The sequence below is a fragment of the Leptidea sinapis genome, chromosome 18, assembly GCF_905404315.1.
Source record: "Leptidea sinapis chromosome 18, ilLepSina1.1, whole genome shotgun sequence".
NCBI lineage: Eukaryota > Metazoa > Arthropoda > Insecta > Lepidoptera > Pieridae > Leptidea > Leptidea sinapis.
Window position 1 is genome coordinate 859,926 of NC_066282.1, and position 26,532 is coordinate 886,457.

The window sequence follows — 26,532 nt, forward strand, 5'->3', positions numbered from 1 at the left end:
TTCGTCTCAGGGTGTATCGTACTTATAGAACACTTTGGCCATTTATTAAAAAATATTCACCTTCTTCTTCCTCATCGTATCTCCCTGCAGCTTGGCCTCCAGCTCCTTACAGAGCTCGTGTCCCTTCAGCCGCTCCACATCCTGCGCCTTCTTCACCTCGTCCACGTGGAACACGCACGAGTGCTGGTTTTTGAAGGCGGGGTCGAACTGGTTGTGCTCATAGGACTGCTTGGGGCGGAAGCAAGAGCAGAGCCTGCGCGACAGGTGGTAGATGGAGACCACGCACACGATGCAGTGCACCGAGGATATGATGAGCAGCGCGATGTTGGCGAGCACCGGAGTCCAAGCCTGCATCTCGTCCTGCCGCCAAGAGTAAGTAATATAAATATAAACAATTTATTATGTTTTTAAAGTGAAAACCCTCATTTCTGGGATTAATGCACAAATAAAATTTGAAAACAAAATTTTATGAACGATGCGGGAATCGCACCCACGACCTCTCGCGTTTCATGCGAGTTCTCTTCCATCTGAGCTAACTGTATGCTTTGTTCAACTCTCAGGTTGTGGCTTTATCTACAGGTTCTACTTTATACTTGATAATCTGCTCAACCCCAATTTGCATATTAGGAAATTGACTTGAGATGTCGCTCTTGCAAATCTAAACAATTTGTGGTGAAGCCAGCCAAGAACACAATAATATTAAATAAAAAATTACAAAATCAAGATACATGCGAATTTGAAAATAAAAAAAAGAACATAAGTCATTTGGTGGCTACATTTTTTTAAACGCAGGTAACGAATCGTTAAAAATATCTACCTTACCACAGGTGGAGTTATAAAGTCTTGATAGACTTGATAGCGGAAGTAAGATTGCTGAAGCTTAGTTTTGGCAAATGGCTGATGGAACAGGCCAGCTCCAACTATTTAAAATTAATTAATATTTTTATCTTACAACTATCACTTATTATTTAAGTATGTATAGAAATGATGAAGGCTTTTGGTCTATCTAAAAAATAAACTATCGAACTTCCAACTACAACACAAAGGCTTTATGTTTATTAAATATTATTGGTACTCGACAGATTTTCTTTTTAAATAAAAATATTCCATAATTTTATCATTGGGAGGCTCCTTTGCACAGGATGTCGGCTAGATTATGAGTACCACAACGACGCCTATTTCAGCCGTGAGGCAGTAATGTGCAAGCGTTACTGTGTTTCGGTTTGAAGGGAAATTACTGGGCAAATGAGACATCACATCTTATGTTTTAAGGCGACAAGCGCAGTCTCAGAATTTTTGGGTGTATCAAGGATCCTGAACGCCACTGCATTGTAATAGGCAGGGCGTATCAATTACCATCAGCTGAACGTCCTGCTCGTCTCGTCCCTTAGAGTCATAAAAAATGCCCATAATGATTATGAGTTTTATAAAGCTAGTAATTATTAGAAAAGTTCAGTAAAGCTTTTAAGTCCAGCAGTTGAGCAAATGAGCTTCGGATGCGGTAGCTCTTTCCAATAAGGTGTCCCGTCCTCAAACGCCATAATAAAAATATCGGACATAGTAGTTTCTTTAATTGACGCGAGTCGTACACATTTATTAAAGAGAAACTTTATTACATCGTCTCAAACTTTTTCGTCTGTGTGTTGCATGTCGCGTGACGGTCGGGCGGCGCCTATATTTCGCAGCAGCTGACCGTGTAGTGTATAGACTATTACTCATTTGTGCCAGTGCTCCACGCTATTTTGTTTGTTTTTTAATATATGTATATAATCTAAATAATTGTTAAGTATTGTGTATGTCGTACTCTCCCTGATTAAAAATATTGATTGAAAAGTATTGGGAATCAGTCACCCCATGTAAACTGTATATCTATATATACATGAAAAATAATTGAATGAAAAAATTTCATCATTTTGAATCCTTTTCTTGGGTGTCTTACACAGAGTTCAATAAAAATATTAGTTGGAGACAGTCTACTTTTATTATTTCCTATTATCATTCCAATTTTCCATGTATTAAATTAGGATTGATAAAGCGATTTTAATACCCTTAATGCAATATTATTCCAAAAATTTTTAGTTAAATGTCTAAAATATGAAAAAAAGTTTCACTTTTACCGTGGTTTCATAAAACAACACAATTCTTTTTTTTAAATGTAATACTTTTTAAAGGACGATATCTCGTGCAATTGTAATTGGTTCTTACATTAGGTTTTCGTAATATTTAAAGGCTTCTAACAAGAAACACCGCCGCAGAACTGTCTAACAGAATGCCAATCGCTTGAGTTTTATCACCTCTGTTACAGTTTACATATCATCCTCACCATCTGGATGTGTGGCGGTCCTCCACAGTGCGGTTTTCAAGGAGCTTTCTTCCACGTACTACAAAGATGTGGAATGAGCTTCCTTGTGCGGTGTTTCCGGGACGATACGACATGGGTACCTTTAAAAAAAGCGCATACACCTTCCTTAAAGGCCGGCAACGCCTTTTTTGATTCCACTGGTGTTGCAAGAGAATGTGGGCGGCGGTGATTACTTAACACCAGGTAACCCGTACCCTCGTTTGTCCTCCTATGCCATAAAAAAAACAGTCTAGAAAAAATATTCAAGATTGAGTTTTAGCGAAACTAAGAACCAGTAATTGTTTTCTGACGTTTGTATATCGATCATCCAAAAAAACCTGTTTTTAGAAAAGTATTTTTTATTGTAGTCAACTAATTATTATGGAAGTTTCATAATGTGATGCACAAGGTTGAGACATGTTCGTAACAATTATGTTACAATCAGATGTACGGGGTCAACTCACAACCTGTCGAACCTTGAACCGTGCTCTGTGAGAGTTTAATGTAGGGGTGACGACACCACGAACGACACCACGACACCACGACACCACAGAGGTACCGACACAATTATGCTCATACAAATCAATATCTGTCGGCAACAATGAAAATGTAAATCTGGATTTAAAAGAGTGGCAATGAGTTTCTTGCTACTTCTTCTCATTAGCTCACCCCTTTACGAAGTAGCGGTAGATTCAATAAGAAAAAATTTTTTTTTGACATTCATAAGTGTTATTTCCTTGACCTACATGATTAAAGAGATTTTGATTTGATTTGATATTTTCAATTTAATTTTACAAATCATTTTAATTACAATATATGCATAGTGATGCAACAAAATACACGAACGTCAATTACTAAATGCCTTACACGAGTAAGTCAAAAATGTAAATTAATAAGTAAAGAACACACAAGCAGCGCCCGTTCACGAGAATGACGCATGGACCAGCTATCGCCTCCCTCGACCAGATTTTAGGGAAGGGAACGACCCGCCCCACGTCGCCGCCACAAGCAGTGGCATTAACCGAGCATGACGATGTCTATCACGAGAACTGTACCAAATAACAAAAGATAATGTTCATGTGCATAATATAATAATAATATCAACAAACCCATCAGATCAAACTCGATGAGATCCGCGCCTTTTTCTGCCTTGGTGGCAAGATCAAGATTCAAGATGTAATAGGATTTTAAGAGGGCTGTACAGAATATCAAAGGAAAATTATTATATGTTTAAGACTACAAACACAAATTTAGTTCTATGCAGAACATAATATGAATAAAAAAAAATTTACAAAAAAACAACCGACTTCAAAAACACTATTCCAAAACAATATATATAATTTGCACTAAAAAGTATAAAAATAATTGCATATTTTTATACAATCTAATTAATTAATCTAATTCAAGTTACGATTATTGAGAAATTCTGTCACAGATCGCACCCTTACTGTAAGTCGTTAAGTAGTCCCATTGATCATCATATTCGACTACGACAATCACTAGACCATAACTATGTGTTGGTAGATGACTTAAATATCCGGATAGCATAAAAAAGATTCAGCCGAGTATCGTTAATTTACTCCTAAGAATTGAAGAGTTCCGTTACTTTGTCATGGATTCCGTAATCAGAACCTCACCAAACTCTCACCAAACTATCTTTGAAGTATATCCATTTTCCAATAAAAAAGAATCATCGATATCGGTTGGCGCGATATTGAGTTATTCGTAAATTTATCATCTCATGCTACGTATGTATAGCAAATTTAAGACTTTTATGGTTTTCTCATGGATGCCATTGTCAGATCTGGACCAAATTTTAATGGGACTAGCATTCATATAAAAAAGGAATCATCAAAATCGGTTCACCCAGTCGAAAGTTTTGAGGTAACAAACATAAAAAGAAGAACATACCGACAAATTGAGAACCTCCTCCTTTTTTGAAGTCGGTTAAAAATACTGAAGGAAGATTTTTAAGTTTACATTTTTTTTTCATGCTGAGATAAATTTGACTATATTTGTCTTAAAACGAAGTGCGTAGGTATGTTCTAGTATGGGCCTAATCAAAATATCAAGGTTTTGTCGCAAAAAATCTTTTATAAGAATTATAATGCACATAAATGATATAAATAGTAGTTAAAAAAAAACTAAAAACACGCTTTTTTATAGAAAGCCGAACTAAAAAATAGAAAATTTATTTTGAAATTTAAAATTAACATCAATTCCTGCCGAAAATTATATAAATTAACAAAAATCTTATTTTGCAAATTGAAAAATGGAATAATTTTATCAAATTAATATATTGTCATCGGTCATCGATAAATCTACGAATTTTGAACGAAATCGGGCCTTAAAGTGGGTCAAATCGCGGAAAAAATGAGTTGGTTACAAACAAAGATGCAAACAGGTGAAGCTAATAAAAAGCACATTGCAAACACAAATAAATAAATAAAATAAATAAATAAATTCTTTATTTTGCTAGAAAACATGTAACAATGGGTGTAAGTAGTTTTAATGTATCAATGTTATCGGCCATTTCTGGCATGCAAAATTATTATTAACAAAATTCTAGTTATTATTATAATTGATTAACAAACTCTATATTTTAAGCACTTAGGTTAATTTAAATTATAATTATTATTTTAAATGTCATTATTTAAAGACTAGAATTAATATATATTTTAAAGTCAATTTAATTTAACCTAATGTGTCAACATTTCATTTATGGAATAAAAACATTTATCTATAAGCCATGTAAAAAGATCCTTTTTAAATCGTTGGACGGGTAATACGCGTAAGCTTGGAGGGAGTTTATTAAATATTTTTATACACATGACATAGCTACATTTTCCGTAGGATGCATTATGAAATTTGTGTGCAATCACCAGTCTGTCACCGTTTCTTGTATTTCTCGGATAAATATCTCTTGCTTTTGTAAATAAATGGTCATGTTGTTTGACAAAGATACATATTTCGTATATATACATACAGGGAAATGGAAGAATACGTAATTCTTTAAAGAGTGGTTCACACGAATCTAAGTAAAAAGCTCCTGTCATAGCTCTTAAGCATCTCTTTTGGGCCATGAAAGCCCTATTAGCCTCGCTAGAGTTTCCCCACAAGATTAGTCCATATCGAAGTACTGATGCGACATAACCATGATAAGCTGCCAGGACTGTACTTTGTAAAGCCGTTTTACGCAATCTATATAACACATAAACATATCTATCAATTTTTTGGCATACCATGTCTACATGCTCTTTCCATTTTAGATTTTTATCTAGAAGTACTCCTAAAAATTGAACATGCAAAGCTTCTTCTATTTGGGTATTTGTATAATTTATCTTTAGGCTATAGTTATTAGAGCGGTTACTTAAACTAAATTGCATAAATGAGGTTTTTTTAATATTAACTTGAAGATTATTATCCTCTAGCCAATTTACCACTGTATTAATTTCATTATTAATTTCACTTTCATAAATATCAATCTCATTTTTATTATTACATGTCATAATTATTGATATATCATCGGCAAATAAATAACAGTCATTTTTTGTCACACTAGGCAGGTCATTAATATAAATTAAAAATAATAATGGTCCAAGGACGCTTCCTTGCGGAACACCAAATCTATTTAATTTAAAGTTTGATTGTTGGGCAATTATGGTAGCCTTTTCGTCGATAGAATTGATCTCCACACATTGCTTACGGTCTTTTAAGTAGGACTCCATCCAGTTAAGAGCTGGTCCTCTAACGCCATTTTGCTCCAACTTATCCAACAAGATGGTGTGTGATACGAAGTCAAAAGCCTTGCTCATATCAAAAAATATTACACACGTTGGTTTTTTTGAATCTATATTTTCTGCTATTTTGTTAACCAGTTTAAATGCAGCTAATGTTGTCGACTTGTTTTTTTGAAAGCCAAATTGTTGCTTGTTTATTATATTATTTTTTGTAAAAAAAATTGTTAAACGACCATACATTGCTTTCTCAAAGACTTTTGAAAAAATAGATACGAGTGCGATTGGGCGGTAGTTATTAAGTTGTTTTTTATCGTCTTTTTTATGTAGTGGCTTGACCACCGATAATTTTAGTGCGTCTGGGAATTCACCAGTTTCAAACGACAAATTGATTAGGTATGTTATAACTGGTACTAGTTCATCTTTGCATATTTTAATAATTTTTGTGAGAATTTCATCATAGCCTACTGCTTTAGTATTCCTCAACAATTGTATTATTTTTAATGTTTCGTTTTCCGTTACTGGATTGAGAAAAATACTACTTCCAGTTTTATTTTGATTTATACAAGGTTTCAACTTTCGCTTTGTCAGACATTTATCACTGCTGTTAGTCAAATTTATCCAATAATCATTAAAACTGTTTGCTATATCTTTAGTATTATTAATCTCATTATTATTTACTATAACTGATTCTATACAAGTGTCACTATTGTTACTTTTTGTTTCATTTTTAATAATTCTCCACGTCGCATAGCATATGTTTTTACTGTTTGCTACATAATGGGTATTACTCAATTTTTTTGATGTGGCAATACAATATTTAAGTGTTCTTGCATATTTCAAATAATTATTCTTATTGCTATCGTCTTTTTTTCTACATTTTCTATATCTTAATACTCTTTTTATTTTACAGCTTATTCGAATACCTTTAGTTATCCATTTGGGCTTTCCATTGGATTCCATATTTTTAATTTTTATTCTCGGAAAACAAAGTCTATATAATAGAGTTACTAAGGAATGAAATTTGCTAAAAGCGTTATTGAAATTTTTTTCTTCATAGACTTCATTGAACGACAAGCTTTTTAGGTAATTTTTGAATATCTCAATATTATAATTACTATAATTACGTTTGTACATAAACATAGATATTTTATTTTTAATGTTAACACTTTCGAAACTTAGAATTTGTGCTGTGTTATGGTCAGAAATATCGTAATTATGTAAAGAACCTATAGCGCCATCAATATTACTTATTATATGATCAATGCATGTGCTATTTCTCGTTGGTAGATTAATGTGTAATCTAAAGTTAAAGTTTTGCACGATTTGCTTTAACTGTTGAGAGATTTTATTACAATTCAGTGTATTAATATTAAAATCTCCTGATATAATAATTTTTTTATTCTTTTTACAGTATTTCTGAAGCACGGTTCTTAGTTTTTCAAAAAATATACTTACATCAGAATCAGGTGTCCTGTAGATACAAATGATAAACAAATTTTTGTCCACTATGTCTATCCCACAACATTCAAATGCTTTCGGTTCACACAAAGTATGTAGGTATTCTAAATTTTTTGATCCTATCCCTTGTGATGTTAATATACAAACACCACCCCTTCTTTTTATTCTACTGTAATTTGATGCTAACAGATACCCATTTAGTTTTATATTACTTTCATGCCCTTTTGGAATGAATGTTTCCGTGAAGCATAGTATGTCAATTTTATCTGTATTTTGCAGATCTTCAACCATGATTTCTATTAAGTCTTTCTTTGCTAGAAAGCCAGCAACATTTTGGTGAAGAACTTTACAAGTGCATGTTGAATTATTAATTTTTGGCACGAAAAAACAGTTTTTCCCCATTTTTGCTGTCATCAACTTTATTTGGTTTAAAATAAAAAGGAATTGTTCCCTTCTTTGGTGCATCCTGAGATGAATTTAAAGTTTGAGTCACTTTCTTAAAATAATATGGTATCGTTCCTTTTAGTGTGGAACGATTTATGTGTCTTTGTTTTTTGAAATTCAAAAACCTTTTATTGTAGTCTATTTGGTCAATTACGAGATTTATTTTATGGCATATATTATAATACGGCGTGTTATTTCGATAAATGTTTTCATCGAGATTAAGAAACGTACAATTAGGAAACTTGTTACATATCAATCGCAACATGTCATTAAGTTTCAGTTCATTCAAATGCCTACTGAAAGTCACACTAGTTACAATAATATGGACTTGTGGTAGAGAATTTATTTTTGTATATAAGTCAGATGATATTTTAATTGGATCACAGTCATTTTCACCTACAGTTAATATTAATTTGTCGTTACAGGAAAAATCATACAACTCACAAGATTTGAGGATGTCCCCTGTCGTTGCATCGGGTTTGATGAACGCTTCAATTGTATATTTTTCATACGGATTAGTTCTTCTCGACTGAATGAGCGCTGAGGATAAATTTTTAGATTGTTGACTTCCTATAATGTAAATTTTTCTTCCTGATTTTCTTTGAATATTGGTACTTTTTTGAGCGAGTTTTTTATTAAATTCAGAATTTAGTGGTACTGCTGGTGCATTTTCTAAATTAATTGGTATTTGTTCTATTGCTTTATGAGATATTATATTGTTCTGTATAGAGGATTTTACTGACGGTGTGCGTTTAGATTTCTTTGTTTTTGTTCGTAGCGGTGTGGAGTTGATTGAAGAATTACCGTCGCTTAGCAATGTTTTAAGTAATTTTATTTGTTTTTCATTTTCTTCAATTAACTTTCTTTGTTTTGTGTTTTCTATATTTAGTTTGGCAATTTCTTCATGAGCACTTTCTAATTGCCCAGATAGGGTTGCTAAGTCCTGTTTAAGGTCTAAAACCTGTGAGCTTTCGACAGTACCAAGATCTGGTAAACTACATGTGCTGACATCTCTGAATGTTGAATTATGTAGGTCTTTCATTGAACTACAAAATGTTATATTTTCTAATGATTGATTATGTAGTGTGAGAGTATTCTTGCTGGATAAATTACTAATATTTGAAATGGTTTTATCTAACGAGATACTTTGTGTCAGCTGTTCAGTATTTGAAAGATTTTTTATTTCCTGTGTAGAGCTTTTCCTACATTTATGACATTTCCATTTGAGTCTCTTATCGGTCGACATTGAATTGTATCTTTTTAAAGTAATGCTAGCACATTTTAAGTCAAACGTGTTATTGCAATTAGTACATTCCAAATATTCTTTCACTTTTATAGTGTGTGTGCATGTTGCGCAGATATTCCTTCGTTTTGATCTGGTATACATCCTGCTATAATATTATTTACAATAGAAAAATATTATGATCTATGCTCAATCAATTATATGTAAAAGGACAATCAATTATTTACAAAAAAAGCCTTAATAAAAATTAAAATACAAAATAAATTATGTACCTGTAAGGATTCAAATAAAATTCCAATGAAATAAACAACAATAAAATTAAAATTGGCCAAAACATATAAATAAAAACACGTTATATCTACAAAAATGAAAAAAAAAAAAAACATAAGTTTCGAACCGTAATCATCAACACGTTAGTCCGATGTCAAACAACAAAGCTATTCAATAATTAATAACCGGGTTGAAATGTGTGAAGTGACAAGCTACAAGCCCACGTCAAATATAGGCTCAGACGTCATAAAGATTAAGCACGGATTTTGAACTACCGACGCAGGTTATTTTACACCAACACAAATTTACTTAGTGTCTTTGAGCGCAAAAATCACAATGGTTGAATTTAGTTAAGTAATACCGTCACTGTTGATTTCACGTTGTAATGAATAGCCCTTGTGTTTGTTGTGTTTGTTTAATTATTATGATAGTTATCAATATCACCTTGTTGTAACAGTAATCTAATGAAACCCTAATGAAACGTCGAAGATTGCACTCGGAGTTCAAAGGTATTTAGTGCCGGATGAAACGGTTAATTTCTGTGAAGTAACGCCTGTATTTGAAGTATCGATACTAAACTTCATTATAAAACTAATGTAAAACAGACTTGATTTATAATTTTTACTTATCTTTTGATTTCAACTTTTACGGAGACAACCGTTCACTGACACCATGACACTCGAAACACAATATTGAAATATTAATATTAATATTACTCGATGAAATAAGGATTCTATAAACTGGATTGTCACATATTTTAAATTTAACTTCAAAATTTAGTATTTTACACCGTAAACATCCTCACACTACTCAAAATAATTAAATACAATCAAATAATTAAATACAATAAAACATATACAAAATACAATAAACAAAAGATAAATGATAATTGAACTTATAAAAAAGAATTAAATTGATCAATTGCTATTTTTGCATAATGAAATAGTTTTAGTGGCAAATGGTGTGGATTTATATAGTCCGCATGGCAACTATTGAAAATATAATTTTTTAACTCGATTATTTTTTTAATCACTTCATTAATTATATAGCAAGCCATGGAATATAAATGGCAGTGTAATTGAGTTTTGTTCAGTAGTAATTATTATTTCTCAGCATAATATTTTATTATTATTTCGGTTGTATTTTATTTCTAAGTATAACTTGAAGAAAAAAAAAATCTGAGTGGCACTACAACTGCGCTCGTCACCTTGAGACATAAGATGTTAAGTCTCATTTGCCCAGTAATTTCACTAGCTACGGCGCCCATCAGACCGAAACACAGTAATGCTTACACGTTACTGCTTCATGGCAGAAAAAGGCGCCGTTGTGGTACCCATAATCTAGCTGGCATCCTGTGCAAAGGAGCCTGCCACTGGTAAACTGGTTGGTGTTCACAGTCAAACAATTACAGCACACGTTTACTGTGCTGAAGTCCATGATTAATAAAGATGTCACACGGCTCCAGACACCAGTATAGATTTACAGGACCTACATTTATATAAACTCTGCGACTAGCCGCGATTTGGACAATGTGATTGCCAATTCCGTGGCTATCTGGAGGGCAAAGCCAAATTGGCTTCAAAGAAACTGGGCGTCATCAATAGAGCACGGCAATACTTCAAGCCGGCCTATTTTTTGCGCTCTACAAAACGCAAGTCTGGTCTGGCGCACCCCAGTATCAGCTCGATCCATTTGACCGCGTGCAACGCAGAGCAGCTCGAATTGTCGGGGACCCAGTCCTCTGTGAACGGCTGGATCACTTGGCGTTGCGTAGAGACGTTGACGACATTGTGTGTCTTCTACCGCATTTATCACGGGGAGTGTTCCGAAGAGCTGTTTAACCTGATTCCTGCCGCCGAATTCCACCTTCGCACGACACGTCACAAATTAGAATATCATCCCCATAAAAAAAGAAAAAAAAACTTTTATGGGGTAAAAAAGTGCGTGTCCGTGAGATAGCACAATATAATACTATACTCTACGTTCTGCTTGTTAGGTTAACAGCAAGTTATTCCACGATCAAATTCATTGCGGCATGTTCGTTTACAAAACGAGTTAGCAATACAGTAATGTTAATATTTTGTGAAAGAGCAGAAAGTTTGCGACAGTCGGTCTGTCGCTCGCTCAGATCACCTCTGTGGCTCTGTATCAACACCAGCACGCCCGCCGGACCGTGACCGCGTGTACCAACACAATGTTCTTGTGTTTTGTGACGAGTTCGGTTTACATTTCGACTACGAACCGGCTATTATTAGTTATTGGCAAAAAGCATAACTGAGAAAATGGAACAAAAAGCGACTCCATCTCGTTTACTTGTATCAACTGATATCGACCTTACTATAAGTGTTCTTTTTAATGTAATATTTTTTTCACCCACATTCTCTTGCAACACCTGAGGAATCACAGGAGCGCTGCCGCTCTTTAGGGAAAGTGTACGCGCTTTTTTTAAAAGTTCGTTCCGAAAGCATAGCACAAATAAGCTCATTCCACGGTTTTCAGGAACACCACACATCCAGATGGTAGGGATGATATTTTAATATGTGTCGTGTCGTGCGAAGGTGGAATTCGTCGATAGGAATCGTCTGCCGGTGGTTCGTAATAGTGTACGTAAAATTATTGTCTATAAGTATGAAACTATATGGAATAAATATCTTTAATGAATTAAGTTTTAACAGCAACAGTATTAATAATAATTATAGAGAAATTCAAAGTTGCAGAGCGTCAGACGCATATCAAGCCTGAGGCTGGTCACGTCTCGAGGGAGAAGAGTACGAGAGAAAAAATGGAAATGCGCTGGGAAGATGGAAGATGAGTAACTGGGGTGTACTGGTTGTATATAGCCTCATATATAAATGGCGTCGGTTACTGGAGGCCTACACCAGTAAGGTAGAAACAGGCTTAAAAAAAGAAAGAAAGGAGAGAATAAATGTTATGATAAATGATGGGTCGTTGTTTTGGCACACTTATTGTTGACATGTTGCCAGTTCGCGGACGATCTGATTGACAGATGAAAGTTGAGAATCGAAGAAAAGTTGTGAGCGCAGAAGTAGCGGTACCTACCTGGAAGGTGAGGAGCGGCGAGGGCTCCCGGCTCGCGTCCCGCTGCAGGCCGGTGGCAGCCAGCACCGCCACGCTGTTCCCGCAGGCCAGGCTCACCAGGGACAGCGCCAGGAAGGCGGTCGCCAGACCCCTGCACAGACAACAACTTATTGTCAAACTTGATAGTGATCTATATACGAGTATATGTGTGTGTACTTACTCTAATATAACCACGACAATTACTTTTACTACAACATCTTTACAGAAAGAGTGAACTCGAGCTCCGGAAGGTGTCCCGATACGGAATCTGAGATCAACTGTGCCAGTCAGTATTTATAACTGTGTGTAAAGTAGACAATTTATATGGATGCGATAATTTATACAGTTCCTTTTTATATTTATTCTTTTGAATATGTGTTCTTGAGATATTTTTATTTTTTAAAACGTAATCTTTTAGCAGTTTTCCCGAACCGATGCGGCTCAGGGTAACCTTCAAGCATACTCCCGCCTTCTACGCATTTCTCGACCCCTGGTTATGCGGATGTCCACCGAGGTAAGGTCCGACGGCCGCTTTCCTCACCGCTTCCCACCACATGAGTCTCATGCTCGTTTGCCTCTTCATTAAAAAAAATTAACGTTGAACTTAATTCTTATGTTAGATGCAGGACCTTCCATAACTTATACTTTTTTTTCAATGGGTGATTTTTAACTTTTAGTGAGTGATAAGTATCATATCCTATTTTGAGTTTACCACTCAAGCGGCATGTACAGTGTCATTACATAAAATCAATATATAAATATACGAAATCCACCATCATTAAATAACTGTCAGAATAATTGTGATGTTGTCAACAATATTGTAACGAGTGTAATACATGTCCAGTCGTATTTTAGTTTTATAAATAATAATTAAAAGACAGTGAATTAAACGCTCATGTCAAAATAAAAAAATAATAATATTCCCTGCCACATACACCAGCTATCCATATAGGTACGGACATCCAGAAAAAAATATTTTTAATGTTATTATTACTGTGTTTAAGAGAATAATTGTTATTGAAGCATATCTTATTTACCTCACAGATTATTTGGCTTGATATAAGTGCGATATAATTAAATAAAAATCTATTTATGTTTACAGCAAATTGCTTTCTGTCCGATATACCTAGAAGATATTTGAAATAGCTGTGACACTTACCGAAACTCCTCTTCTAGTCTGGTTCTAGTATAGAAAATAAATATCAACTTTTGAGCGTTCACTTTGTGTATATTACTTATACTTACTAATTATATAAATGATAATGTGACTTTGTTTATTTGTTTGTTTGTTCCGCTTTCTCGCCTTATGTGAATGATTGAGCCAACTCAAGTCAATGATACTATAATAATATTATCATTGACTCAAGTTAGGTATTTATCGATATACGGACGAAACGCGTCATGCTCGAGCTGTGGTGTTCGTGATAATATATATATAGCCTTACCGAAATATATTTGTCTAGTTATTTGCGTTTGTTATATACGAAAAGTTATTTCATAGTATTTACACAACATTATTGGATAAGTAGAAATTATGTACGTAAATTAATTTGTTGTTGAATATGCAAATCAAAATTACTAAATATACCTGTATATGAAATCTGCAAAATAATTAATATTATATATAATATTTAATCAACATGGTGTCTAGTACACTTTTTAACAACTGTTTTTAATAACAAAAATTTAAATTTTAAATTGATTTAGGTATTCGAGGCTTTACTTTTTTATGACAATAAGGATCGAGACGTCGTGGAAATCTTTGGGGGGGGCCTTTGTCCAGCAGTGGACGTCTTTCGGCTGATGATGATGATGATGATGGGTCGAAACGAGCAGGACGTTCAGCTGATCGTCATTAGTACGCCCTGGCCATTATAATGCAGTGCCGCTCAGGATTCTGGAAAATTCCAAAAATACTGAGCGGCTCTACAATTGCGCTCGTCACCTTGAGACATAATTTTGAAATTACTTTGCAGTACTTTCACTAGCTATGGCACCCTTCAAACTGAAACACAATAATACTTACACATTACTGCTTCACGGTATAAATAGGCGCCCATAATCTAACCGGCATCCTGTGCAAAGGAGCCTCCCACTCCCACATAATATATTTAAATTTCTCTTTAATAGGATATTTAGTTTAGTTGTAAAATCTCGAGAAAATATATACTTATATTATTATACCTACCCTTAAAACTAAGAGAAGTTAGTTGATGCAGATTCTATGTATACAAGAATAACTGTCCGAGAATGAATTATGAATGAATTCTACGTTCTTATTCTAAAAAGTGCTGACCAGCGCGTCTGCATCAGATAAACACCTGGACCCCCATCCGATCCTAAAAACCCATTAAGAGAAAAATTTAAAGAAATAAACATTTTGACTGTTGCATCTTAATATATTATTCTTTATAATGTTCTGTATGTTGATAAGCACATTGAGGAATTTGCTAGAAACTGTGACAATCATAATGTTAACACGAGGAACAAACATAAACTTACTAAGCTTACCACTAGGTTAAGTTCAGATACTAAGTCTTTTAATGGGCGATGTATGCTTTTACAACATGATCTCAGAAAATGTACAAAACAAATTAAAAGTATTGTAAAAAAATCTTTTGTGTGGTAAAGGTTATCATATTATCATATCAGCTAACATAAATGATTTTCTTAATGATACCACAGACTGGAAATGGAGCGGACACTCATTAATTATTAATGTTTATTGTATATTATTAATTATATATTACATTTTAATCCATATTTTTATTTTTTAAAAGCCCCCTGAGTTTGTTGCGCCCGTTCTTCTCAGATCTGAGGCAGTCTTTTTTTAATGTATTGATTATTATTAGCTATAATATCTACCTTTGTTTTATTGGTTTTTAGTTTATATGAATAAAACAATTGAATATTATTCATCTTCTAACTTCTACCACCATAAACTTTTATTAAGACTTCTCCAACAACTCGACTCGATCAAAACCAAAGACTAGTAATAACCGTTTTACCACGACTTGTTTGATCAAACGGGAAATTCTGCTGGAACTGCTGAGACAGACGATGATTAATCTCCACCCAAAAAGGAAGGCTCAAGGAAATAAAAAATGCGTAGGGCTCAACGGGTGGTAGGCGACCACAACCCTACCAGAACACGACTTGTAAAATTCACAAAACGAGGAAACACGAAACGCTAGTTACACTTGAAACAATTAGTTACAAGTTTATCAATTCCGTCGCTATTTTAATTATTCCCTAATTACCATCGATACTGTCCAATTAAAAATTATTTTAATTACGTTGCGGAGTAACGCGATGTACGTGTATAAATATAAACCTTAATAGCTTTGCATAAGGTTGGGTTTAAAATGGATGGTTATGTAGAGAAAATTGTGAAAGCAGTTTAAGTTGTTGATATCTTGATGCCCACACTCCACAGCAACACAATCCGGCATTCATTGTTTATTTTAGCAAATTATTTAAATCTTCTACAACACACTTTTACTCATTTAACAAGACGTACAATTAATTCGCTACTCTCAACAGACGCTACATTGTTAGATGGATTCTCATTATCTCAGGAGGTAGAGGCGTCGAGTATTACCTTCACTAGTTAGGTCAATTGTTTTTCTGTTCAGACCTCGAAGAAATTTATCTGAATATCCCATCTTCTTCATCAACTTCTGAGAGGCATCAGACGTCACTTGGAGACAGAAGATCTTGAGTCTCATCACGACCACCAGCTACGGCGCTTTTCGAAATGGAAACAATAATGGTGGCGCGTGACTAGGTACTTCTCGACCACCTTGTCGGATTTCTGTGCAATGAAGCTTCCGACTTGTAAAGAAGAAATAAAAACTAGTTGTCCCGTACTCATATACCCGCCACGTGTATGTCGTGCAGTTAATTATTGTACGAAGTCAATATAACCGGTTAATTTTTGAAACGCGTCGGCTAACATGAACGTGTTATTTTCTCGATAGCCGCAAATGCAGATAGGGTTCGCGACATGACGCCGTGACAGTCTTTAAGCAAAAAAAAACTAAAAAAAAAACCGAAAAATATACGAGGAATATTCTAGTGGGTGCCTCCTCGTGGCGTTTTCTCTATAGAATAACAGGGATACAGGTAATACACGTTTGCTACATAAAAGGATATAATATCGTCATTTGAGAAGGAACTGCATGTTCCCTGGGGGGTTGAACTACAACAAGGGGAAACAAATGAGGTACGGACACTTAACGTCTTATATCTCGGAGTTAAGCGCAATAATCACATTTGCCGTTCAGGGTTTAGTCTCTTCATAAGTACTGAGCGATACTCCACTGTAATGTGCATCAGGTATCACTCCATCAGGTCTTGGGTTTAACATCTTGCTGGTTTTGTCAGTTGTTATCGTAATTAATATAACTAGTGTGCGGTGCGCGTCTCTGGTTGTGTGGTGGTGTAAAAGAAACAGCGGTAGTGTACAGGCCGCCCGCCCCCGCCGTGTGCTCAGCCGAGCGACTCATGTTCCGGCGCGTGCGCACGCGTCCTCCTCTGGCCCAAAACACAAGCCTACGCTGTTCTAATAAGTACTATTTACATGACTAAGCATATAACAAGATCTTTTTCTATTTTAAGCTGTACCTACTCTTCGTCGTCAAACTTGATTATTTTTTATGTAAACATTTTTTTATTATTTGTGTGAAAATGTGAATAATTTTCTAAGTTTATATCTGTCTCTTAATTTATCTTTGAAATTTTTTATCTAATCCTAATGTTTATAATTTTATTTTTCCCATCTTTCATATATATTATATTATAACTTTATTGGCAACATAATTGCACTTCTAAGCATTGATCATAACTTATAATATAAAAAAGAACCTTTAACAAAAAAGAAACTTTAACATATTAAGTAAACATCAATATGCAAACTAAACATAAACTTTAAAATTATTAAAACAGACAGTGTATGTGTCTTCATAACTTCAAAAACTTTCTCGTTCAAAGCGAGGTAGGTATAACCTCTTGTATTTAATTGGCAGACAGGTACTGGCAGTATATTATGAATGCGTTTACTTGGTAGTGTTTTCTTTATACACCTTATAGGGTTCATAAACCCCTGTAATACATATAAATTTAAATTTTATTCCTCTGCTCGTTGTAGTGAAACATAATATAGACTCAATATTGTTTTATAATAGCATGTCACCACGCTATTGGCGCGGATTCACGGACGCGTCAAATTACGTGAATTTTGAAATGCTTAAAAAAATACAGAATGACTGTGTTTAAATTATTAAAAATAATAGTTTTTATAAGGATTAGGGTTTTTGTTGTAGGTAAGTTACAAACAGTGGTTTCATTCAAGTGTTTTAAATCGCTACCGCTTATACTTTGAGCCTACAGCAAGTTGAATGCAAGTGGATTGCACTTGGCTGCACGCTATGACGCTGCTCACTCACTTAACATACGTGCATCAGTTTTTATATGACGAGTAGCGGCTCTTGGACTAATTCGAATGGATTTTACTGTTCCACAGAGATATATAGATTAATGGCGGTCGGAATCATTGTTCCGAATCGTAGTAACACAACTGTAACTGATGGTATTTGTACGATTTGCAATGGTGTAGCAAATAGATATACATAATAATACATATAGTTCTGTACGCAAGAGCTTTAGTTTAAGTTATTTGCTAACTAGTTGGCGTTACCGACCATGTTCTGAAATTGTGTTGATTTTGTGAATTGTCCAATATCGTTTTTTTTATGGAATAGGAGGACAAACGAGCGTACGGGTCACCTGTTGTTAAGTGATCACCGCCGCCCACAATCTCTTGCAACACCAGAGGAATCACAGGAGCGTTGCCGGCCTTTAAGGAAGGTGTACGCGCTTTTTTTAAAGGTACCCATGACGTATCGTCCCGGAAACACCGCACAAGGAAGTTCATTCCACAGCTTTGTAGTACGTGGAAGAAAGCCCCTTGAAAACCGCACTGTGGAGGACCGCCACACATCCAGATGGTGAGAATGATATCCTAATTTGTGGCGTGTCGTGCGAAGGTGGAATTCGGCGGCAGGAATCAGGATAAACAGCTCTTCGGAACACTCCCCGTGATAAATGCGGTAGAAGACACACAATGAAGCGACTTCTCTACGCAACGCCAAGTGATCCAGCCGTTCACAGAGCACTGGGTCCCCCACAATTCGAGCTGCTCTACGTTGCACGCGGTCAAATGGATCGAGCTGAGACTGGGGTGCGCCAGACCAGAGATGACAGCAATACTCCATGTGAGGCCGGACCTGCGCTTTGTAGAGCGCTAGTATGTGGGCCGGCTTGAAGTATTGCCGTGCTCTATTAATGACGCCCAGTTTCTTTGAAGCCAATTTGGCTTTGCCCTCCAGATGACCACGCAATTGGCAATCGCTCGAGATTTCGAGACCCAGTATTCCGATACTAGGCGAGGCTTTAAGGGAAGTGTTGTCGAAGAGTTATCGTTGTCGTTAATATGTACATTTATTAACAAAGCATGTTGTAATGTAATCATTATTAATGCAGCAGCTGCAGCCTGCAGAACTTAACATATAACACTCGAGTTTCTATACAAAACGGCCGGTTTCGATCTCCTTAATTTTTCTGCTTTTTCTTTTTCCGCCATAAATTCTAATCATTATGCCTATTGGTGGATACAACTTAAAAACAACAATGATAGGAAGATTGAGTTTATCGTGCTGAGACAGTCAGGTACAGTCAGGTAAATGACTTAGTTTTACAATACATACCTACATACATACTATACGTACAGTATGATAACTTCCTTCAAACTTTGTCATCTTCAGGATGAAAAAATATAGTTAAAAATAGAAACTATCATGCATCCAAAATAATAAATGATAACAACCAAAATAAATGTCAAAGTTAGTCAACAGTTAAAATTTCATGATAAAATGGTCTTTATTTTATTTTATATGAAATTTACAGACTTTCGCCATTAATTAGGGAGTGTAATGAACAGATAAGCAGACGTGTTATTTAGGATACTCATCCGAAAGATAATATTGAGGTTCTTGTCACTGTACCTGACGTAACATAGGTAATATGAGGTTCAATTTAATGGATTATTGACAACTTTGGAAAAAAAGATTCCGATCTTTTTTTAATTTTTTTCAATTTGGTCAAAGTGTGGACTGTGGTCATTATCATGTCCACACTGGTCCCTGGTCCTTGAATTTCATAACAACTGTATAAGTTTTGTTGAGTAATATTAATTTATTCAAAAGTAATTATTGTACAAATAACTTTTTGAATTTATGCATTGAAATTGTCATATTTCTTACTGATTATCTTTTGATTATGTTTACAAATGAAGAAAAAGTACTTTTCTTAATATGTAAGTATATTGAAAATGTCCATATATTTCAGCTAGACTATGAAAATGGAATCTAAATAACATTCAATAATGATTACATAGCGAATTCAGAAAAAGCCGTGTCTTTTGGAGCTATAGGAGAAATATTAGCTTCTATGTATGTTTGGAACTCATATGATATTTAAAACTAGCCAGGTTGAAGTGTAAGTTGAGGTACCTACTCGTAGTAAAATTTAAGGGATCATCCACCAAGTAAGCACTTACAAAAATAAAAATATCAAAAATAATAAACAAAGAGACGCAGATAATGATGACATTGATCTTATTTGAAAATAATTATAATCTAGAGACAAAACCATGGAGAGTTAGGAACGTTTGTATGTAAAAATAGCCCGGTGGCTATTTTTACATACAAATACATCAGTTTGTTTCCTCTTAAACTGCCAATATTATGAGCCATAATAATATGTTGCATATCGAAAAAATAATACATAGAGTCACTCAAACAGTTGAATGAATAATGTCTATCAAGTTTATAATTTACTAAAATATCGACCGAAATTCAAAACAGGTTTCTCGCAAACACTACCCTACTTAATGAAATAATATTTTTTTTGTCATTTCATTTATTATTTTATCATAGTAGCTAGAAATACTAATTTTGGCCTGTTTGTACCTGCCAAGTGCCAACTCAATTGTTATTATGAGAGGAAAATGGCCACCGTATCGTTTTAACATTTATAGGCTTAATACTTTCAATTGGTAAAGGATTAAAACGTGTGTTATTGAAACTGTATTTTTACATTAGGTTTTCACGTAAAAGTTACTTTTAATCTATTCTAATTAAAATACGGAATATATTACGCACACTTACTTTCTTATGTAAAATATGATGAAATTAAATAATAGTATAATAAGCTGATGCGGCGAACATCTTCGCATAATAATTATATTTATGAGTGAAAGTCATCGTGGCTGTGTATAAGGCTCAATATTATATTTCCAAATTAGAGTCATGGAACAGAAGCCCCAGCTTGCAGAAAACAGAGATTGGGCTGTTTAAACGGATTTTACTGAAATTATGTTATGTCAAATCTTAATATATATAAATTATGTTACACGATGTTTGTCCGCGATGGACTCCTAAGTGCAGTTTAGTCCACCTTGAGAGATAGTGTAGTTTTTATTTCGATTTGGAACCCATCATTATTTTTATTTCCAATATTTGTTTTGTATGGACATATTTTCTGTGAGTGAATTTACTGACGCACGGTTTGACAGTTCTGCTGTGAAACAATTTCATTGGTCCCATAAAAATTTTACATAGTTTGGCCCAGTAGTTTTTATTTTATGAACATTTTTGTCTATCTGCATGACATAATTGTTTTCTGTGTACGGCTTTTTTTGGAGTTTTCATTCAGGCTGATTATATATATATTATTATTAACTGACACTAAAACGAAAAAAATAACTACGTTCTAAAAAATTCTAATATGTTTTCGGTTTTCGCACGATATATCGGAAACATAAGGAAGAACATCCAAATGATATTTTTACAATATCATTAGGTCCGCACTATTCGGATCCGAACTACTTTGAAAATAGGATTTAATTAGAAGTTCGTCTTTCTTTCGTTTCGAAACGAATCTTTGTCTTTCGATTATAGTAATAGACCTCCAGCATTCAAATTAGAAATTCAAATATGGCTGATTTTATGGCCGGGCAACTTTTATGGACGTGGGCGAAAACCCGAGGTATAACAGTGTATCGTTCTGGAAACACCGCGGCAAGGAAGTTAATTCCACAGTTTGCTAGAAGCTGGTGGTAGAAAGTTCCTTCAAAATCGCACTGTGGAGGAAAGTCACACATCCAAATGGTGACCGGTGTGTATGTTATGCAAGAAATGTGGCGATTAGCCCGAGGGAGGAGTTCAGTCGCAGTTTCCCATTGTTTCATATCAATAATGTGTATCCATGGAATGTTTTGGTAATCTCTTTTTTAATCCATCAATAGGATGACGCTTAAATGTCATGTGGCGGGTCTAGCCAAATCATTTCCGAACTTAAAATACAATGAAGTGTAAAATGAATCACAAAAATGCTAAGACCTCTGTCACAAGTGTAATTTTTTGAGTCAAGCAAATTTCATTTGAATTGTAAGTATAGGTACGCTTGACGTAGCTTGACAGACGAAAATTTCTTACACAATAGGGATTTCGAAATTACGATTGACAAAGCACTATAAGTTTTTCTCCAATTATTTAGAAAGTTATTCGCGATGGGAAAATCTCCAAAAAAGTATTGAAACATTACGCACCCTGAGGTGGAGCCGTCGAGGCCATAGCACTCGTGGACGCCGGCTAGCACCCCGACCACGCCCGCGGCCAGGGCGGCGCCGCCCGCCCACAGGCCGGCGCCCACGCGGGCCAGGGCGGCACCCTTCACCACGCCCAGGGCGCCGCCCGACACCAGTGCGGCGCCCAGCAGCGCCTGTGCCGCGCCCAGCACCACCAGCCGCCGCCGGGGGCGCCCGCCCGAGCTGCCGGCCTCCGCGCTCTTGGAGCTGACACTCAGTCCTTTGGATTTCTGCGGCGTCTTGCAGATGAGCTGCTCGGTGGAGTCCTCGGACTTCACGGATATGGTGGGGAAGTCCGCGGCGGGCGCGGGCTCGGCCGCGTCGCCCCGCTCGGTGCGAGACTCCTCCGTCATGTTCGCGCGCGCATCGCTCACGACTCACGAACACACAACACAACCCGCGATCACTCGCCCGGCTAGAGCGCGACTGATCGACCGAGCGGTCGCCGCGCTGCGCCGGCGCAGGTGAAAGTTCCACTTGCCGCATCCACGTTTGTTTTTGTTGTGTTCGCGATTTCCGGATTAGAAAACGCAAATATATAATCATTTGTTTAATTGATACGGGCCGGTTGGTCGGCGGCGTAACTTGGATCATTCCCAGCCGACCTTACACAATATATTATACACAAGTATCGAACTATTCTGTTTCCGTGAGTAGTGCTAACACTGTTTCAATATTCTCTGGTATTACAAGAGTATGTGACCCGCGGTAATCAATACCATGAGGTGATCCGTATTTATGGTCTTTCGTCCTCTTCTTCCATAAAAAAAATAATAATTAATTAAAATATATAAGAGATAGATGATAATAGAAGAAAAATAGTTGATACCAATCTTATATTATATACAGATGATATCCTTAATGCTATGGATTCAGGATATCAAGTTGACGCGGTGTATACCGATTTCTTCAAAGCTTTCAATAAATTAAATCATAAAACGCTAATTAATAAATTGTCGAAATTCGGTATACACGGGGAGTTACTTCGTTGGTTGATTTCTTATATTTCCAATCGTAGCCAAGCAGTTGCACTAAAGGGTTATACATCCAGGTACCTTCAAATCTCTTCGGGTATACCACAGGGCACACATTTAGGGCCTTTTATGTTTAAACTGTACGTTAATGATATAGAAAAGTGTTTTAAGAACTCTCATCATTTGCGCTATGCAGATGATACAAAGATATATAAAATAATCAAATCTCGAGAAGATTGTGTTCAGTTACAATCAGACTTACAAAGATTTGAATTATTTTGTGAAAAGGACCAACAGTTCATAAATCCAGATAAATGTAATTTCATAACATTTGCCCGGAAACGTAATTTAATTGTTTTTGATTACTTTCTTTCTAGTAAGATAAAACAACGAGTCAACAGTATTAAGGACCTGGGTGTAACCCTTGATTCTCAATTAAACTTTTATCTTCATACCGACAACATCTCCTCTAAGGCTTATAAGCAATTAGGAATGGTATAACGCCTATCAAAACTATTTAGGCAACCAAACACACTCAAAATACTTTACTACGCTTTCATATGCAGTATCCTGGAGTTTGCTTGCATTATTTTGGAACCCTCAGTACGAGGTTCATATCGATCGTACAAAATAATTTCTTAAAACCATTGGAATACCGGACTGGGAATATTTTCATCGATTATGAAACTTCACAAAGCCACAGAATATCCCTACTTATTAACAAAAGAAACTCTATCGATCAAATTCTATTTAAAATTATTAACAGTAAGCTTGACTCAGCATCCTTGTTAAATCTAATTAAATGTATAACACCGCGAATCTCCTCTCGTTCTTAGATTACTTTTTATCATCTTATAAAACCAATTATGCAGGAAATACATTTGTGATGCGCTCTTGTAGTTTTTACAATTTACATCTTACTGAAATTGATATATTTTCATTAAATATACAAAAAATATATAAGAAAATGTAAACAAAAAAGAAATTGTTAACTCTGTAATAATAAATCATTGTTATTGTGTTCTGTTCTTAACTATACTCCTATAACTGTTTAAATATTCGTGTTGTTTTTTGTAATTTTCTAGCTTTCACTATTGGCTTAAAATATCTATGTTGTTTTATTTTTCATTACTGTCAATTGTAAACATAATTAGTATTTAATCTATGGAACTTTAAGGAACTGTTTTGTCTTCTAGTTTATGTATATTTGCCATGTTACTATTGTAAAAGACTGTTTTGTTTCTGAATAAAAAAATAAATATTAAAAAAAAACATAAAAATATTATAACCTATATTTGGTGTAGGTCAAGGTTTTATTAGTGTGACATTGAGACAACCCTTTTAGTTTGTACAGGCGAGTGTTACTCCCAGAAGAGCTGCGTGTAACTCGTTATGTTCACACCACAGATGTCGCGCATGACGCTTGCGACTATATTTATTTCTGTTGGGTTGTCATCACACATTACTGGCGAAGGAGGCGGCGGACGCCTCATTACACACTGTCAAATTATTAAATGTATGGCAGATACTGTTTCCGGTTCTCGGAAGTCGAGACTTACCCTCGTTGATTGTCGCACACCTGCCCCGAGTCCTTACCCCTGCTCGAATTTAAGGCATACATCGATTATTTTAATAGGAAGATAAGGAGAGTACAATGATTAATATCTTTATTGAAATAATAAATGTCCCACTAGTCGTTTCCATAATCTAATAGCGAAGAGTCCCGACCAGTATCTGAAGAGGCTCAGTGGTAGCTCCGTAACTACCGGCGGAATCGTCATGGACCTACGCATCCGGATGTCTATCTTAAAGTTGGTTTAGGTAAAACTTGTTTAGGCGCGAATTGTGGAAACTTTGTTTGGTTTATTAATTAATTAGTTTGAAATAATTGTTTTAAATTTCTCACCGATATTTTTTGAAAATCTGCAAGTTTTTTGTTTATTTATTACTACTGTTTATTAAATAAAATATTATAGCGGGTAGACGTAAGGAGAATCATCTGAGTAAATGAAAAAGTGTTCGTCAAAATGCATTAAATTAGGGTGACGACACAGTAACATCAGGGTGAATCTTAAAAGAAGCCTCAAATATAAAATAATACTAATCATTCTAGGTGCACGTTTCCCTATAATAATTATTTGAAGTTATATTAACCACATTAGTAAACACCCACACACACTAGTTAGTTGTTGAAATTATCAATAATTAAGTACTTTAGTCGACAATAATATTAAATTGTTTAACTCGGCATACTTGTAAACGAATTGCGTTTATAATTGCTACATTTTGTTTTTTATGTAAATAAGGGACGAAACGACCAGGACGTTCAGCTGATGTTAATTGATACACCCTGCCCATTACAATGCCGTGCCGCTAAGAATGACTGAAAAACACAAAAATTCTGAGCGGCACTACAACTGCGCTCGTCACCTTGATACATAAGATATTACGTCTCATTTGCCTAGAATTTTTTTTAACAAGCTACGGCGTCCGTCAGACCGAAACACTTTACTGCTTCACGGCAGAAATAGGCCACTTTGTGGTACCCATAATCTATTTTTTTTTATATGAGAGGGGGCAAACGGGCAAGAGGCTCACGGGATGGGGAGAGGTGAGGCAACCGTTCATGGACATCCGCAACAACAGGTGTGTCAAGAAATGCGTTGCCGGCCTTTAAGGTATGTATAGTATACAGAGTATACTTTTTTCTTGAAGGTCCCTAAGTCGTATCTGTTCGGGAAGACCGCTGCCGGTAGTTGATTCCACAAAGTGGCTGTGCGAGGCAAGAAATTTCGAACAAAACGCACGGTTGTGGAATGCCAGACGTCTACGTGATGTGGATGGTACTTTGCACGTAATGTCCGATGGTGAATTCGGCCGCTGGAATCAACCCGAGCTCCTCTGAGCACTCCCCGTGATAAATGCGGTAGAAGGTGCAGAGAGAACCCACATCTCTACGCAATGCTAGAGAATCAAGCCGATCGGAGATTACTTGAACGTCGATGATTCGAGCCGCTCCTCGTTCATTCGGTCAAATGGAAGAAGCTGGTACTGGGGAGCACCCGCCCAGAGGTGAGAACAGTACTCCATGTGAGGCCGAATTTGCGCCTTATAAAGTTGCAGGCGGTGGCTTTTAGTGAAGTACTGTCTCGCCTTACTGAGTACACCAAGCTTTTTAGAGGCCAGTTTGGCCTTCTCTTTTCTCCCATATGAGATGATTCTCCTTTTCTCTACCCTCCATAAAAATTATTTATAAAGTTTTCAGACGAATATTT

General features: G+C 35.6%; 2 protein-coding genes across 2 annotated transcripts in view; both read right to left on the reverse strand.

Annotated features, from left to right (window-relative positions):
- The window catches only part of LOC126969635 (uncharacterized), a 53,256-nt gene extending 30,411 nt beyond the window's left edge, over positions 1-22,845 (reverse strand). The window contains exons 1-3 of the mRNA XM_050815194.1: positions 22,245-22,845; positions 12,557-12,686; positions 61-360 (exon numbers count right to left, since the gene is read on the reverse strand). Coding sequence (XP_050671151.1) covers positions 61-360; positions 12,557-12,686; positions 22,245-22,636 — 822 coding nt within the window. The 5' untranslated portion in view covers positions 22,637-22,845. The remainder of the gene's footprint in view (positions 1-60; positions 361-12,556; positions 12,687-22,244) is intronic.
- Positions 5,720-10,125, reverse strand: LOC126969633 (uncharacterized). Its single transcript, XM_050815192.1, has 2 exons — positions 9,941-10,125; positions 5,720-9,374 (listed from the first exon to the last, which is right to left on the reverse strand). The coding sequence occupies exon 2, from the start codon at positions 9,368-9,370 to the stop codon at positions 7,907-7,909; it is 1,464 nt and encodes a 487-aa protein (XP_050671149.1). The 5' UTR covers positions 9,371-9,374; positions 9,941-10,125; the 3' UTR covers positions 5,720-7,906.
- Positions 22,846-26,532: the final 3,687 nt, after the last annotated feature.